This window comes from Salvelinus alpinus, chromosome 16 (genome assembly GCF_045679555.1).
Source record: "Salvelinus alpinus chromosome 16, SLU_Salpinus.1, whole genome shotgun sequence".
Taxonomy (NCBI): Eukaryota; Metazoa; Chordata; class Actinopteri; order Salmoniformes; family Salmonidae; genus Salvelinus; species Salvelinus alpinus.
Genome location: NC_092101.1, coordinates 26,142,961 through 26,161,049, shown reverse-complemented (window position 1 = coordinate 26,161,049; position 18,089 = coordinate 26,142,961). Strand labels below are relative to the sequence as shown.

At 43.2% G+C, this 18,089-nt stretch overlaps 1 protein-coding gene across 3 annotated transcripts in view; it reads right to left on the bottom strand.

Annotated features, from left to right (window-relative positions):
- The window catches only part of LOC139541229 (leucine-rich repeat-containing protein 52-like), a 35,943-nt gene extending 17,854 nt beyond the window's left edge, over positions 1 to 18,089 (bottom strand). For all 3 annotated transcript variants that reach the window (XR_011668324.1, XR_011668325.1, XM_071345639.1), the window contains exon 1: positions 16,734 to 18,089. Coding sequence is in view for 1 of the 3 variants with exons in the window: in XM_071345639.1 (XP_071201740.1) it covers positions 16,734 to 17,382 (649 nt within the window). In the remaining 2 variants the exon portion in view is untranslated. The remainder of the gene's footprint in view (positions 1 to 16,733) is intronic.

Sequence of the window (18,089 nt, the reverse complement as noted above, 5' to 3'; positions counted from 1 at the left end):
TGTCGTTTGTATGTATACGTTTTGTTGGCACAAGATGGAGGGAAAGTTGCAGCATAACTAACGAAATTACAGTTAACGAAAATGTAAGCTTAGTCCAGTATAAACTAATGTATAGAATGTATTATACATCAGACATAATGTACTCGATGGGTTGGATGATTCTCCTCTTCACTCATCTGGAAAAAACGTATATTAAAAATGTGGAAATTAATCAATCTGCCATCATTAACACAATGGAAAAATCTAATGATTTATTATTTCAATATTTCAAGTCCTTGTGCTATGGAGAGAAACAAATGGTGCCGTTTCAGGCCATGTGGTGGAAAGTGATGTGGGAGCTGGAGATGGGGGGGGGCGTGCTAGTGGGTCTGGGCAGGTGAGATGGAGTTGATATTGTCGTTTGTATGTATATGTTTTGTATTGTTTATAAAATATTAAATAAAAAATATATTTTTTTAAATAACACCTGGTCTAAGTTATTTAAGGTTCCCAGAATATTGAGTTAAGTTATGGGAGTTGTCTGGGATGTTACAGAACATTCCCCCAATGTAGCACAATTTCCAAATAAGTCTGTTTTTATGACATTCATAGCATATTTGCTTTAGGTTAAACACAATATTCCATTGATGTTCACGCAATATACATTTTCAGTTGTCTTGGAGATTCACAGGACATTTCAACAACATTTAGAAAATGTTATATTTACAGTGCATTCGGAAAGTATTCAGAAGTACTGAATAAAGGGTCTGAATACTTATGTAAATAAGGTTTATTATTTTTTATAAATTTGCAAAAATGTCTCAAACCCGTTTCGCTTTGTCATTATGGGGCATGGTGTGTAAATTGATAAGGAAAGATAATAATTGAATCAATTTTAGAATAAGGCTGTATCGTAACAAAAGGGGACTGGGTCTGAATAGTTTCCGAATGCACTGTAAGTTTGACCTAATATTACCACAACATTCTCAGCATGCAAATGTGTAGCTCCTTAAAGCAGTTTGGAATACATTCCCAATGTTTCTCTCCAGATTATTGGCAATTGACATTTGAGGACTGTATTGTAGGTGATATAGACACATAGCATTTTAAGTTCATTCATAGGACATTTGAACAGCATGTAACATTACAAACACAACCATATGTTTTAGAATTCACAAGTGCAGATTGTCAACGTATAAAGTAAAAAAATAAACATGGTTAAAGAATATGTGGGATGGAACATGCAATCTTCGGCTCTGCAGCCAGACACCCGGGACTCACTCCAATTCGTATACTGCCCCAACAGATCGACAGATGACGCAATCTCTATTGTACTCCACACTGCACTTTCCCACCTGGACAAGAGGAACACCTATGTGAGAAAGCTGTTCATTGACTATAGCTCATTGATCAACACCATAGTACCCTCTAAGCTCATCACTAAGCTAAGGACCCTGGGACTGAATACCTCCCTCTACCAACTGGATTCGGGACTTCCTGACGGACTGCCCCCAGGGGGTTAGGGTAGGCAACAGCACATCGCCACGCTGACCCTCAACACGGGGGCCCCTCAGGGATGAGTGCTTAGTCCCCTCATGTACTCCATGTTCACCCATGACGGAGGGTCAAGCGGGTTGAGGCTTCAAGTTCCTCGGTGTCCACATCACTAAGGATCTATCACGGTCCACACACACCAACACAGTTGTGAAGAGAGCAAGAAAATGCACCATTGAGAGCATCTTGACAGGCTGCATCCCTGCTTTGTATGGCAACTGCTTGGCATCCAACCGCAAGGCGCAACAGAGGATAATACATATGGCCCAGTACATCACTGCGGCCGAGCTCCCTGCCATCAAGGATCTCTATACCAGGCAGTGTCAGAGGAAGGCCCTAAAAATTGTCAGAGACTCCAGCCACCCAAGTCATAGACTGTTCTCTCTGCTACAGCACGGCAAGCGGAACCAATGCACCAAGTCTGGAACCAACAGGACCCTGAACAGCTTCTACCCCCAAGCCATAAGACTGCTAAATAGTTGGTAAAATATACTGAACAGGGCCTCCCGGGTGGCGCAGTGGTCTAGGGCACTGCATCGCAGCGCTAGCTATGCCACCAGAGACTCTGGGTTCGCGCCCAGGGTCTGTCGCGACCGGGAGGTCCGTGGGGCGACGCACAATTGGCCTAGCGTCGTCCGGGTTAGGGAGGGTTTGGCCGGTAGGGATATCCTTGTCTCATCGCGCACCAGCGACTCCTGTGGTGGGCCGGGCGCAGTGCGCGCTAACCAAGGTAGCCAGGTGCATGGTGTTTCCTCCGACACATTGGTGCAGCTGGCTTCCGGGTTGGAGGCGCGCTGTGTTAAGAAGCAGTGCGGCTTGGTTGGGTTGTGTTTCGGAGGACGCATGGCTTTTGACCTTCGTCTCTCCCGAGCCCGTACGGGAGTTGTAGCAATGAGACAAGATAGTAATTGCTAACAATTGGATACAACGAAATTGGGGAGAAAAGGGGGTAACATTTTTTTGTTTTAAATATATAAAAAAAATATCCTGAACAAAAATATAATATAACATAACAAAAATATAACATTCAATAATTTCTTCCATTTTACTGAGTTAAAGTTCACATGAGGAAATCAGTCAATTGAAATGAATTCATTAGGCACTAATCTGTGGATTTCACATGACTGGAAATGCATCTGTTGGGCCTCAGGATCTTGTCACGGTATTTTTGTGCATTCAAAATTGCCATCGATAAAATGCAATTGTGTCATTGTCCATAGCTTATGCCTGCCAATACCATAACCCCACTGCCACCATGGGGCACTCTGTTCACAACGCTGACATCAGCAAACCGCTCGCCCACGATGCCATACACTTTGTCTGCGGTTGTGAGGCCGGTTGGACGTACTGAAAAATTCTCTAAAATGACGTTGGAGGTGGCTTATGGTAGAGAAATTAACATAAAATTACTTGGCAACAGCACTGGTGGACATTCCTGCAGTCAGCATGCCAATTGCACTCTCCCTCAAAATGTGTTGTGTTACAAAACTGCACATTTAAGATTGGCCTTTTACTGTCCCCAGCACAAGGTGCACCTGTGTAATAATCATGCTGTTTAATCAGCTTCTTGATATGCCACACCTGTCAGGTGGATGGGTTATCTTGGTAAAGGTGAAATGCTCACGAACAGGGATGTAAAATGTGCACAACATTTTAGAGAAATAAGATATTTGTGCGTATGGAACATTTCTGGGATCTTTTATTTCAGCTCATGAAACATGGGACCAACACTTTACATGTTGCGTTTATATTTTTGTTCAGTGTTGTTAACCAAATAGCATGCAGAATTTAGACTAACATAAAAAATAAAAAACTTAGTAAATATGGACTGTTCCACTTTTTTATGCACCCGATATAATCCCTACTTTGAGACGCTTGATATGGCCCCCCCCCCCCCTGTCTTATTTTTTATGATCTGAAAATCAAAAGTGACCCTAGATCAGCACTCAGCGTCTTGGATACCTTGTAAATATGTGCCCAGAAGTATGCAGCATATAAAGGGATGGTGAATAACCCAGTTAGCAGTATTTCCCTGGGTTAGTAATGTCTTAGGCTAAAATAGAAACAATGAATTCCTGATTGAACATACTGCCATGGCTATATACTGAAAAAAATAGTAGAGCTTTCCTGGTGGTGCAGAGTATAAAAAACCTGGCTTGAGAACCAGGCATTGCAGGTTGTCAACATACAGTTGAAGTCGGAAGTTTACATACACTTAGGTTGGAGTCATTAAAACTCATTTTTCAACCACTCCACAAATTTCTTGTTAAACTATAGTTTTGGCAAGTCGGTTAGGACATCTACTTTGCGCATGACACAAGTCATTTTTCCAACAATTGTTTACAGACAGATTATTTAACTTATAATTCACTGTATCACAATTCCAGTGGGTCAGAAGTTTACATACACTAAGTTGACTCTGCCTTTAAACAGCTTGGAAAATTCCAGAAAATGATGTCATGGCTTTAGAAGCTTCTGATAGGCTAATTGACATCATTTGAGTCAATTGGAGGTGTACTTGTGGATGTATTTCACGGCCTACCTTCAAACTCAGTGCTTCTTTGCTTGACATCATGGGAAAATCAAAAGAAATCAGCCAAGACCTCAGATTTTTTGGGGGAGATCTCCACAAGTCTGGTTCATCCTTGGGAGCAATTTCCAAATGCCTGAAGGTACCACGTTCATCTGTACGAACAATAGTACACAAGTATAAACACCATGGGACCACGCAGCCATCATACCGCTCAGGAAGGAGATGCGTTCTGTCTCATAGAGAGGAACGTACAATGGTGCGAAAAGTGCAAATCAATCCCAGAACAACAGCAAATGATCTTGTGAAGATGCTAGAGGAAACAGGTACAAAAGTATATTTTTCCACAGTAAAACGAGTCCTATATCAACATAACCTGAAAGGCCGCTCAGCAAGGAAGAAGCCACTGCTCCAAAACCGCCATAAAAAAGCCAGACTACGGTTTGCAACTGCACAAAGATCGTACTTTTTGGAGAAATGTCCTCTGGTCTGATGAAACAAAAATATTACTGTTTGGCCATATTGACCATTGTTATGTTTGGAGGAAAAAGGGGGAGGCTTGCAAGCCGAAGAACACCATCCCAACCGTGAAGCACGAGAGTGGCAGCATAATGTTGTGGGAGTGCTTTGGTGCAGGAGGGACTGGTGCATTTCACAAAATAGATGGCATCATGAGGCAGGAAAATTATGTTGATATATTGAAGCAACATCTCCAGATATCAGTCAGGAAGTTAAAGCTTGGTCGCAAATGGGTCTTCCAAATGGACAATGACCCCAATCATACTTCCAAAGTTGTGGCAAAATGGCTTAAGGACAACAAACTCTTTGGAGTGGCCATCACAAAGCCCTGACCTCAATCCAATAGAAAATGTGTGGGCTGAACTGAAAAAGCATGTGCATGCAAGGAGGCCTACAAACCTGACTCAGTTACACCAGCTCTGTCAGGAGGAATGGGACAAAATTCACCCAACTTGTTATGGGAAGCTTGTGGAAGGCTACCTGAAACGTTTGACCCAAGTTAAACAATTTAAAGTCAATGCTACCAAATACTAATTGAGTGTATGTAAACTTCTGACCCACTGGGAATGTGATGAAAGACATAAAAGCTGAAATAAATCATTCTCTCTATTATTCTGACATTTCACATTCTTAAAATAAAGTGGTAATCCTACGACAGGGAATTTTTACAAGGATTAAATGTCAGGAATTGTGAAAAACTGAGTTTAATGTATTTGGTTAAGGTGTATGTAAACTTCCGACTTCAACTGTATAAAAAAATGTATGGTTGTGTTTGTATGATTAAATGCTGTTCAAAATGTACTGTAAATGAATTGAAAATGCTGTGTCTATAACACCTTGTAGTGGGCCTACAATACAGTCCTCAAATGTGAATTGCAGTTCAATGTGGCGAGACACATATTAGGGATGTATTCCAATTTGCTTTAACGAGCTACAAATTTGCATGCTGAGAATATTGTGGTATTAGTAGGTAAAACTTCAATAACACTTTTTAAATTTTCTTTAAATGTTCCGAGGACCTCTAAGACAAGGTAAAATGTATATTGTGTGAACATCAATGGAATCTTATGTTGAACATAAAACAAATATGCTATGAACGTCATCAGAACATTGGGCAACATTGTGGGAATGTTCAGTGCAACCTTTATGAATATCACAAGAATATTCTTGCAACAACCAAGACAACTCCCATAACTTAATGAAATGTTCTGGGAACCTTTAAAGAACTTAGACCAGGTGTTCTGTCAACATTCTTACAACATTATAGGAATGCCCTATGCAACCTAAATTAAACACTGTATTAATGTTATCACAACTGAGCATATTTTGTGTTTTGGGAACCTCTCTCTTGTAATGTACCCACATTGTTCCCACAACCTAATTAAATGTTCTGGGAACCTTTGAACTCAGTTCTGTCAATATTCTTGCAACATCAAAGGAATGTGTGGCTATTTGAAGAATCTCATTTATATGCTTCTTTTAGTTACTACATGATTCCACATGTGTTATTTCATAGTTTTGATGTCTTCACTATTATTCTAGTAGAACATTTTTAAAAATAAAGAAAAACCCTTGAATGAGTAGGTGTACAGTTGTGGCAAAAAGTTGACTGAATAACTGAGAATGACACAAATATTAATTTCCACAAAGTTTGCTGCTTCAGTGTCTTTAGATATTTTCGTCAGATGTTACTATGGAATACTGAAATATAATTACAAGCATTTCATAAGTGTCAAAGGCTTTTATTGACAATTACATGAAGTTGATGCAAAGAGTCAATATTTGCAGTGTTGACCCTTCTTTTTCAAGACCTCTGCAATCTGCCAATTAAATTCTGGGCCACATCCTAACTGATGGCAGCCCATTCTTGCATAATCAATGCTTGGAGTTTGTGGGTTTTTGTTTGTCCACCCGCCTCTTGAGGATTGACCACAAGTTCTCAATGGGTCTAAGGTCTGGGGAGTTTCCTGGCCATGGACCCAAAATATAAATGTTTTGTTCCCCGAGGCACTTAGTTATCACTTTTTCCTTATGGCAAGGTGCTCCATCATGCTGGAAAAGGCATTGTTCGTCACCAAACTGTTCCTAGACGGTTGGGAGAAGTTGCTCTCGGAGGATGTGTTGGTACCATTCTATATTCATGGCTGTGTTCTTAGGCAAAATTGTGAGTGAGCCCACTCCCTTGGCTGAGAAGCAACCTCACACATGAATGGTCTCAGGATGCTTTACTGTTGGCATGACACAGGACTGATGGTAGCGCTCACCTTGTCTTCTCCGGACAAGCTTTTTCCCGGATGCCCCAAACAATCGGAAAGGGGATTCATCAGAGAAAATGACTTTATCCCAGTCCTCAGCAGTCTAATCCCTGTACCTAATGCAGAATATCAGTCTGTCCCAGATGTTTTTCCTGGAGAGAAATGGCTTCTTTGCTGCCCTTCTTGACACCAGGCCATCCTCCAAAAGTTTTCGCCTCACTGTGCGTGCAGATGCACTCACACCTGCCTGCTGCCATTCTTGAGCAAGCTCTGTACTGGTGGTGCCCCGATCCCGCAGCTGAATCAACTTTAGGAGACGGTCCTGATGCTTGCTGAACTTTCTTTAGCGCCCTGAAGCCTTCTTCACAACAATTGAACCACTCTCCTTGAAGTTCTTGATGACTCGATAAATGGTTGATTTAGGTGCAATCTTACTGGCAACAATATCCTTGCCTGTGAAGCCCTTTTTGTGCAAAGCAATGATGACGGCACGTGTTTCCTTGCAGGTAACCATGGTTGACAGAGGAAGAACAATGATTCCAAGCACCACCCTCCTTTTGAAGCTTCCAGTCTGTTATTCGAACTCAATCAGCATGACAGAGTGATCTCCAGCCTTGTCCTCGTCAACACTCACACCTGTGTTAACGAGAGAATCACTGACATGATGTCAGCTGGTCCTTTTGTGGCAGGGCTGAAATGCAGTGGAAATGTTTTTGGGGGATTCAGTTCATTTGCATGGCAAAGAGGGACTTGGCAATTAATTGCAATTCATCTGATCACTCTTCATAACATTCTGGAGTATATGCAAATTGCCATTATACAAACTGGGGCAGCAGACTTTGTGAAAATTAATATTTGTGTCATTCTCAAAACCTTTGGCCATGACTGTACACGGCTCAGTACATCACCGGGGCCAAGCTTCCTGCCATCCAGGACCTCTATATCAGGCGGTGTCAGAGGAAGGACCTTAAAATTGTCAAAGACTCCAGCCACCCTAGTCATAGACTGTTCTCTCTGCTACCGCATGGCAAGTGGTACCGGAGCACCAAGTCTTGTTCCAAGGGGCTTCTAAACAGCTTCTACCCCCAAGCCATAAGACTCCTGAACAGCTAATCAAATGGGTACCCAGACTATTTGCATTGCCCCCCTCTTTTATTCTGTTGCTACTCTCTGTTATTATCTATGCATAAGTCACTTTAATAACTCTACCCACATGTACATATTACCTCAATTACCTTACCGATGCCCCCGCACATTGACTCTGTACCGGTACCCCCTGTATATAGTCTCGCTATTGTTATTTTACTGCTGCTCTTTAATTATTTTTTACTTTATGTCTTTTTTTTGTTGGTATTGTTGGTTAGGGCTTGTGAGTAAGCATTTCACTAAGGTTATAGTTGGCGCATTTGACAAATAAAATGTTATTTGACTGGTCATTTGAAAGTGGCATACTTCACAGGGCCAGTATAGTATGACAGTGACACTACTGTCCCGTGGTTAATAGTAATAATAGCTATTCCATCAAACATTCCAGTCTGTTTGTGTTGAACTGGTAATGAGGTCATATTGTTTGAATTTTGGAGCAATAATTTATCTTCAAAACATAGCAAACAAGGTTATTATCCAAAAGCAGTGATTCATGCACACATGCACACACTCACGCTCTCTCTCTCCCCCCGCCACCCCCCCCCCCCCCTCCCTCCCTCCCTAATCTCGGGTAAAGTAGTCATTAACATGCTTGTTAAATGAACTCCTGGCTCCACAGTACAGAGCAGCATCAGCAGTAACTGGACTAATAGGGAGAGATGCATAAGGTTACATAACATGACCCTGAATAAACCTACAAGCTGAAGTCCCATACTAATACTACAGGCTCAATACTGCTTGGCTCAATACATAATAGGAAAATAACAAGACTGATCACCTCTCATACTGTCTCAGATTACCTTGATCCCTGACCTCTGACCCCCAACCTGAAGTCTGACCTTAAGTTAACAACAGTTAAAGTCACAACCAGCATATCGTGGTCTACTGGTGAGTTAGAAAGGGTAATTGGTTCTGTTGTCTAAGTACTGTCAACACTGGACTGTCTGACCATTAATGTTAGAGTGGGTTGGTGCTGATTGCTGTTGAGAACAATAACCTCGAATAGCCTACTGCTTTAGTACCAGCACCTCTTATGAAATACAATTGAATGTCAGTGTGCCACCTTTTTCCAGTTCTGACGGCCGGTTTGGAACCTGGGACATCTGAGTATAGTAGCAGACTACAGTATGCTAAAAGCTAAATGGGTGTGTATGCTGCAGAGTAGAGTAATGTCAATACTGCTGAGTCTACACTGAAGCAACTATGACTCAGGATCACACACACACACACACACACACACACACACACACACACACACACACACACACACACACACACACACACACACACACACACACACACACACACACACACACACACACACACACACACACACACACACACACACGCTCGTTTTAGCAGTTTTAGATGGTTAACCATGATCTCCTTCCAATACTGTGTGTGTGACCTTGACAGAGTGAGCAGTGCCAGTCGCAGCGGTTCGGTTGGACTAGACCAACCGAACGGACACTCACTGAGCAGTAAAACCAAAGAGCCTCTATGTGTGGACAGACACACTCATCATACAAATAAGCAAGCAAGCTAGTAACACACACACAAACACTAACATACAAGCATAAATCATGTTTGTGGGCACACACACAGTATGCACACATTGGCTTGAACACCTAGAGCTGCTGTGTGATAGCAGAGCTGGGCTGCACCGGCTGCATTCCAGATGAATTATTACACACAGCAGAGCTAAATACAAGACCATTTACATTTCACTGGAGTGCTGGAAAAATGACGTTCCTGAAACATAATCACTGACACTCTCTCCCTCATCTGTCCCGACTCAGAGAAAGCAGCAATGAAGTCAGATAACAGAGTAAGTCCCACCACTTCATAGCGTACTCAAGTACCACACACACACACACACACACACACACACACACACACACACACACACACACACACACACACACACACACACACACACACACACACACACACACACACACACACAGATAGAGAGAGAGCTGATATGGGCTGTGAGGTATTAACCTGGAAGGCAGACTCCTGCTCCGACTGTAAACACAGCTATTTATAACACCCTAATTATGACCGTGTGTACATATGGTAATTCTATGGAGGAGGAGGATTCTACTTTTATCTTTCTGTTTTTAATCTTTCCTCCCAACCTCATCGATGCAGAACAAATTGCTTAGAATTATGGATGGATGTGTGTGAGTAGCTGTACTGTGTGCTCGTGCATGAACGCTTGTTTGTGTGTGTTTGTGTACTACTGCATGTGTGTGAGAGAGCCACTGATGTGGTTATGCTCTTGATGGCTTATTCTGAGAAAAGGCCCTTTTGACCTCCAAACAAATGTCATGTAGCTGAACTGAAGTAAGAAGACAGCTCTTCTTTTAGCAAAATGGCTAAAAACAACATTTCTGTCAACCCCAGTTGTTGAATCGGACTGGTGCTCACCAGTAGCAACTCTTATAGAATACCGGCTGTAAAACATGATTAAAATATTATTTAAATGAGTATCGCCCACTTTTTCATTCCACTTCAAGCACTTCTATTGTTTGGTTAAAAAAAATCTGCATCTCTCTTTAGATGTATGAAGAAAGACAGCTATATCTGGCAGAGAGAGAGAGAGAGAGGTTGACTAAGAATAGTTGACCTTTCTTCATCACATCAACTAGGCTGAATAATTCCTTAACGCGCGCGCGCACACACACACACACAGAGACACAAAGACACACACACACCGACACAAGCGCACCGTCACACTCTCTACTCTCCACTATGGTATTAATCAGATCACCATAATTTCAATGCCTCATCTTTCCCGCCATCCTTTCACGGTGATCCCTCCTTCCTCCGTTGAAGGATGAGGAGAAAGTGAAGGTCAGATAGCAACAGCTCTCTTACTCTCCCTCCCTTGTTTGTTCTCTCGATCTGTCTTCACTTTCTCTGTCTCATCTCTATATCTGTCTATCATTTTCTATTTCATTGTTCATCTCTCTCAGTCTCTCTCACACACACACCCATGCCTCTGTCTTATACACTTGCGTTACACAGTTAACCTTCGACCCTTCCCTGCTTTTAGAATGTTAGAGCAAACACACACAATAATGCCATATTCAACACACATAGCAACCAACACCCTAGAGCCGATTGACGCACCGGTGCATCATTCTACGTTACATTAAAGTGTCGCACTTCTGCATCTGCTACAAATACCTAGGTGTCTGGTTAGACTGTAAACTCTCCTTCCAGACTCACATCAAACATCTCCAATCCAAAGTTCAATCTAGAATTGGCTTCCTATTCCGCAACAAAGCATCCTTCACTCATGCTGCCAAACATACCCTTGTAAAACTGACCATCCTACCAATCCTCGACTTCGGTGATGTCATTTACAAAATAGCCTCCAAAACCCTACTCAATAAATTGGATGCAGTCTATCACAGTGCCATCCGTTTTGTCACCAAAGCCCCATATACTACCCACCACTGCGACCTGTACACTCTCGTTGGCTGGCCCTCGCTTCATACTCGTCGCCAAACCCACTGGCTCCAGGTCATCTACAAGACCCTGCTAGGTAAAGTCCCCCCTTATCTCAGCTCGCTGGTCACCATAGCAGCACCTACCTGTAGCACGCGCTCCAGCAGGTATATCTCTCTGGTCACCCCCAAAACCAATTCTTCCTTTGGCCGCCTCTCCTTCCAGTTCTCTGCTGCCAATGACTGGAACGAACTACAAAAATCTCTGAAACTGGAAACACTTATCTCCCTCACTAGCTTTAAGCACCAGCTGTCAGAGCAGCTCATAGATTACTGCACCTGTACATAGCCCATCTATAATTTAGCCCAAACAACTACCTCTTTACCTACTGTATTTATTTATTTTGCTCCTTTGCACCCCATTATTTCTATCTCTACTTTTTCTATCTCTACTATCTCTACTCTACTTTTTTTTTTACTTGCTATATTGTATTTACTTCGCCACCATGGCCTTTTTATATTTTTATTTATTTATATATATATTTTGTTTGCCTTCACCTCCCTTATCTCACCTCACTTGCTCATATTGTATATAGACTTATTTTTCACTGTATTATTGACTGTATGTTTGTTTTACTCCATGTGTAACTATGTGTTGTTGTATGTGTCGAACTGCTTTGCTTTATCTTGGCCAGGTCGCAATTGTAAATGAGAACGTGTTCTCAATTTGCCTACCTGGTTAAATAAAGGTGAAATAAATAAATAAAATAAATCTGCGGTGAAAGGTGACAGAGCTAGAGCGGTGTTTGTAAGACCATGAGACATCCCCCAAAATCGGTCTTCTCACAAAAACGTCTGAACGGTTTGACCTAGAACTATTATGACCACTGTATGTAAAGGGGAGACACTCACGAAAATGGTGTATCCGTTTTGCTCTACGACCCCCACAAGTGTCACGAGACTCGTCTGAAAGTAACCAGTATCGGTAAAAAAAACACGAATGGAAGTATGAAGATAGTTTTCAGAGCAAGTGACGTCACCGATTGAAATGCTATTAGCGCGCACCACCGCTAACTAGATAGCCATTTCACATCGGTTACACAGGCAGAGTTCCTCTGTCCAGTGTCTGTTGTTCTTTTGCCCATCTTAATCTTTTATTGGCCAGTCTGAGATATGGCTTTTTCTTTGCAACTCTGCCTAGAAAGCCAGCATCCCGGAGTCACCTCTTCACTGTTGATGTTGAGACTGGTGTTTTCGGGTACTATTTAATGAAGCTGCCAGTTGAGGACTACAACTGGCATTTCCAGCTGCAATAGTCATTTACAACATTAACAATGTCTACAGTGTATTTCTGATCAATTTGATGTTATTTTAATGGAGAAAAAAAAAGCTTTTCTTTCAAAAACAAGGAAATTTCTAAGTGACCCCAAACTTTTGAACGGTAGTGTATATATATTTCCTAAGTTGTTTTATATCTCCAAGATTTAGGACAGACGCTTAAAATACCTTAATTCTTATGATTTATTTTCTAACTGTCCTTTTTGCCATTAATGAATGTGTTAGGGGAAATGGGATTTGTAATAAATATCATTTATTATAACACAAGCATATTTGCTATTACATTGTTATAACTAACTTCTTTCCAAACAGGGTTTCTCACAAACTCATAAGCAGATACGGAGACCCACACACACCCAGAGACAGATGGCTGACACAGGCCTTTTCATAAAGACTGATAAGAAAAGGGTGCCTGGTACTGCATATCACGAGAAACTGAGACACACACATACCCAAGGACAGAGGGCTGACGCAAACCTTTCATAAACACTGATAAGACAGGAACATCTACGCACACACAAAATCTCCTCTTCAGTCTGAACATTTTACAGACACACAGAAATGTCAAAATAGGAACATCTACGCACACACCTAATCTCCTGTTTTAGCTGAACATTTCTGAAGACAAAGAAATCTACTCAGAGCCAATGAGACAGTGATACTAGCCTGAAGGGGACCTCGCCCAACTCATCAGGACCAACCAGAGGACAAGAACTTCCAGACTCAACCTACTTTCTATCTTTGTATAAATGTCTATGCACTCTGTTATCTGGGCTTCTTTCGGATAGTTCATTTTGAGCTTGATGAAAGGGTCCGTGCACGCTATTTCAGATATCTTTACCTCTGAATAAATTGCTTTTAATTAAACCTTATCCACCCTGTCCAGAGTCTCTACTTCGTCTCAGTTCTCCAATAAACTTGTGATATCAACAAATATCTAGTCAGTTGTACAATTGAATGCATTCAACAGAAATGTGTCTTCCGTATTTAAAACAACCCCTCTGAATCAGAGCGGTGCGAAGGGCTGCCTTAATCGACATCCACGTCTTCGGCGCCCAGGGAACAGTGGGTTAACTGCCTTGCTCAGGGGCAGTATGACAGATTTTTACCTTGTCAGCTCGGGGATTCGATCCAGCAACGTTTCAGTTACTGGCCCAACGCTCCTACCCGCCAGGCTACCTGCCGTTATTCAATGCGTTTCTATGGGCTTTAGTAGTAAAGACCAAAATCGATATATTTTTTTTATACCTAAAAGGGTCCTAAAATTCCAAACCAATTAGCTAAATGATCCATAGTATGACCATCTTAAACAATTTCATATGTCAGCTTAGCAACCAACGTCTTAGACTCTAAAGAATAAAATATTGAAAAGTGCAGGGAATCCAAAGATTGTTCCATCTGGTTAATAATGTATGTAGTTGTTCAAGGTATCATTGACTGCTGATCATAATGAATGGATTTACGGTCTCTCTCTCTCCCCATCGGCACTCTGTGACTTTGTTGGCTGGTTTTGTCAATACATGTTAACACTGACCCAGGGTACACATTCTTTACACACACGCAGTGGGGTAAAGTAAGTAAAAAATACTTTCAAGTACTGCTATAGTCATTTTTGGGGGTATCTGTACTTTACTTGACTATTTATAGGAATATGAAATGATTTATACTTTTACTTTTGATACTAAAGTATATTTTTGCAGTTACATTTACTTTCTATACTTAAGTATATTTAAAACCAAATACTTTTAGACTTTTACTCAAGTCGTTTTTTTCTGGGTGACTTTCACTTTTACTTAAGGTATCTTTACTTTTACTCAAGTATGACAATTGGGTACTTTTTCCACCAAAGAACAAACGTGCGCGCACATGCACGCATGCACGCTAACACACACTAAATAGTTTGTAGGGGAGCCTTCTACTTTCAGCAAGTGTAACACGAGTCTATCCCTGTACGGCCAATCCGCAACGTGATCCACATCGCACCGCAAGCAGCGTGCTAACCATGTTCTTGGTTGGCCGAGGCTTCAGGTCTCAGGGAAGATGACGTCACTGCACAATTGGCTAGCTACTTCACATCTGCTATGCTAGCGTGATGAATCCCTTTCATAGCATACAGTAGTGAGATAAGGGGGAGGGGAGGAGAGGGAAGGGACAAATTCTGAATGGGCTCTGATTAATCGTGCTAGAAGATGGGGAGCCCAGGTGGAACACACACACACTCACAGGATGAGCTAAAGACACCAGGAATCTCTTTACATTACTCTCTCAGCCCTACAGTCATAACATGAGACATCTTAAACAATGATGAGGAGGATCCCGGATCCGGGAGGGTGAAGCGGTAGAGGTTAAACAATGAAGACACACAGTCGCATACACCAACCCCTAACAAACACACACACGCACCCTCTTCTTCTGACCCCATTACCTCTCCTCTGACTGTCACTCTGGTTAGTGTACATGGATATGGCTGCAATATCAATAGACATCCACGTAATCCCATACTACGGGAGAGAGAGAACAGAGAGATGCTTCATCTCAACATTACTGTACATAAAAACAATATCTCATCCCTTCTTTCTCTGCATGGTGTCTGGTCAAGTTCAAAGTACCAGTAACTCCCTGTAACCAGGACCTGATGCAGCTGCATGGAGGGTGAATGGTCAAAGAAGAACGACGAGAGAGGAGGAGTGATGAGAGATGTGGAGGAGAGGACCAATGGCACAGATACAGATAAAGAGTTGCGCTGACACTGATAGTGGACGTAGTCAGGACCTCTACCCTGGCCTCTCAGATGTACAGCCAGGCTTGAACCTGGAACACCGACAAGCCCCTGTACCAAAATGCTCAACGCTCTTCATGAAGGCTACAGTGGTATTCTCACAAAGTAGATGAATGGTGGGATGCTCCACTGATCTGTGTGCCAGTAATTAGACTACTATCCTCCAGTGAGTAGGGCTATTATACATGTTCTATTCTCTTTAGTATACCTAAATCAGTAGGCTCCTATTCTGAGAGGAGAAGCGATGATGTCGTTGTAGGCTTCCTCTCAGTCCTGCTCTTGGCATAGATAGTGTGGAAATTCAATAGACATTGAGAATGAAAACATCTGCATATCTGCAGAGTTTTGGGAGAGTCATTGGTGTGATGTGAAGGACAGGTGGAGGTTAGGGAGAGAGGGAAAGACTGGGGAGGAGAGGGAGAGAGGAGGGTGTGAGAAATAGAGAGAGGAGAGTGAGGGAGCGAGAGAGGGAGGGGGAGAGGAAAGAGAGGAGGGAGAGAGGAGAGAGAGAGGGAGGGAGTGATAGAGTAAAGTGGGAGAGTGAGCGAGTGAGAGTCTGTGTATGGGGTGTGGAAGTCCTCTGATCATTGAGACTTCCAATCCATTATCGGGGTCCCTGTGCTCCTGTGACATTATTCACCCTGGCTCAGGCTCTAGCTCTGACTCTGTGTGTGTGTGTTGTGAAAACAGTGCTGGCGTTCCCAAGCGGGCTGTCAGTCAGGGACTATTGACTGAGCGCCCACCATCAAATTAGCTAAATGTGTTGATGTGACGATAAGCAGTGATAAGACCTTGGAGCATCTCTGGCTCTATGTCCCAGCAGAGGACAACTGCCTGTTTACTCTCCAGAATGGTACAACAACAAAACACACGGTGCAGGTCAACAGTCTAAGCTATAGGTCTAATAACTATCCATCTACACCACCTGAGTGTTAGGACTGCACTTTCTCTGAACATCTGTCAAGCTAGACATTAATTGCAGCTGAATTAAAGACAGTAGGCTAATAAAGTGACATTTATAGGAGCACATGAGCAAGACACTGGCACAGGTCACCCATATTCTATAAACAAACAGAACCACTTATATCCCCAAACTTGAATCCTGCTTTCTGTACAGTGGTTCACAGACGCTCACACACACAAAGCCCCCCTGACCTCTCCATCCCCATTCTCACCTTGGAACTTGAATCCTTCTATTTGGACCCAGAGGCAGAGGTCCTCCGTCTCGCAGTCACACCTCCAGGGGTTTCCACTGAGCCCCATGGCGCGCAGAGAGGGCAGGGCAATCAGAGAGCTGATGTTCAGCGTCGTCAGGTTGTTCCTGCTCACATCCAGCACCTGCAGAGCCACGTTCTCTGAGAACGCGTCCGGGTGGATCTCACTTAGCCCCGGGTTGTCTGTTAGCCGTAGCATCACAAGGCTAGACAACGGTCCAAACGTCCGGTCCTCGATCTGGGTCAGTGTATTGAAGGACAGGTCAAGGTAGGCCAGCTTCCGGAGATTCCCGAAGGTGGACTCAGAGATCTCCATCAGGGTGTTGTTGCTGACGTCCAGGTATACTAGATCAGACAGGTAGTTGAGTTGCAATGCTGGAAGTTCTCTGATGCGGTTGTTGGAGATGATGAGTTGGCGGGTAGCTAGAGGGAGGTCGATGGGGAAGAGGGTGAGCTCCTGCCCGGCACACTGGACCACCAGCTGGTCGTCACACACACACCTGTCAGGGCAGCCTGCTGTAAGAGCCGGGGAAGGGGCCACCCCCATCACGAAGATAAAGAGAAAGAGTAGCCGGAGAGATTGAGCGCTTGGAGCGGGTAGGAGACGCATGATGAAGCAGCCCAGGGCGTCATGAACTCGGGCTGAGTAGGACCAGGAGGACACCCCAGGACCAGCGCTCCCCTCTGGGCATCCTGCATGGGGCTGCGGGACTGGGGGTGCGGCTAGACGGCTACTCTGGAGGACCGACTCCGGTTGCGGCTTCTGCTGCTGTCTGGAGGGTTGGATAGTGGTTATATCCAGACTCTCTTCTTCTCTCGCTCCAAATGGATAACGGTCTCTAGCTCACTCACACGCACGTCCACAAGACGCCCGTGTTAATTACGAAGGTGACCCTACTGACGGACGCGCTGGTCGCGTGGTGAGAATCGCTGAGGCTTATCAGGTTCTCCTGAAAGGAGAGAAGAGAGAGAAGAGAAAGATTTGATAAAAGAGAGTCTCTGATACTCTTTTCTGTTACTGCCTCGGTATGTCTTCATTTTAAGTTAGTTGTCGGCGGCAGAATGCATTGTTCGTTTATAGTTTCCAAACTGCTGGATGGTGAAATTCCAGGAAGTGATTCCTCCGCTTCCTACTAAAGAGAGTGGTGTGTAATACTGCCTGTTTTAATGGATTTGTAATAGTTTAAAAATCACCGTCTGTTCTGCGATGTCACTTGCTAATCCGTTATTCCGGAGCGTGAATGGAAGTGCGTCCATCCCTTATTTGCCTGCTCGGCTGGTCTGGCTGCATGTGTGTGTTCGCTGCTCTGCTCTCTC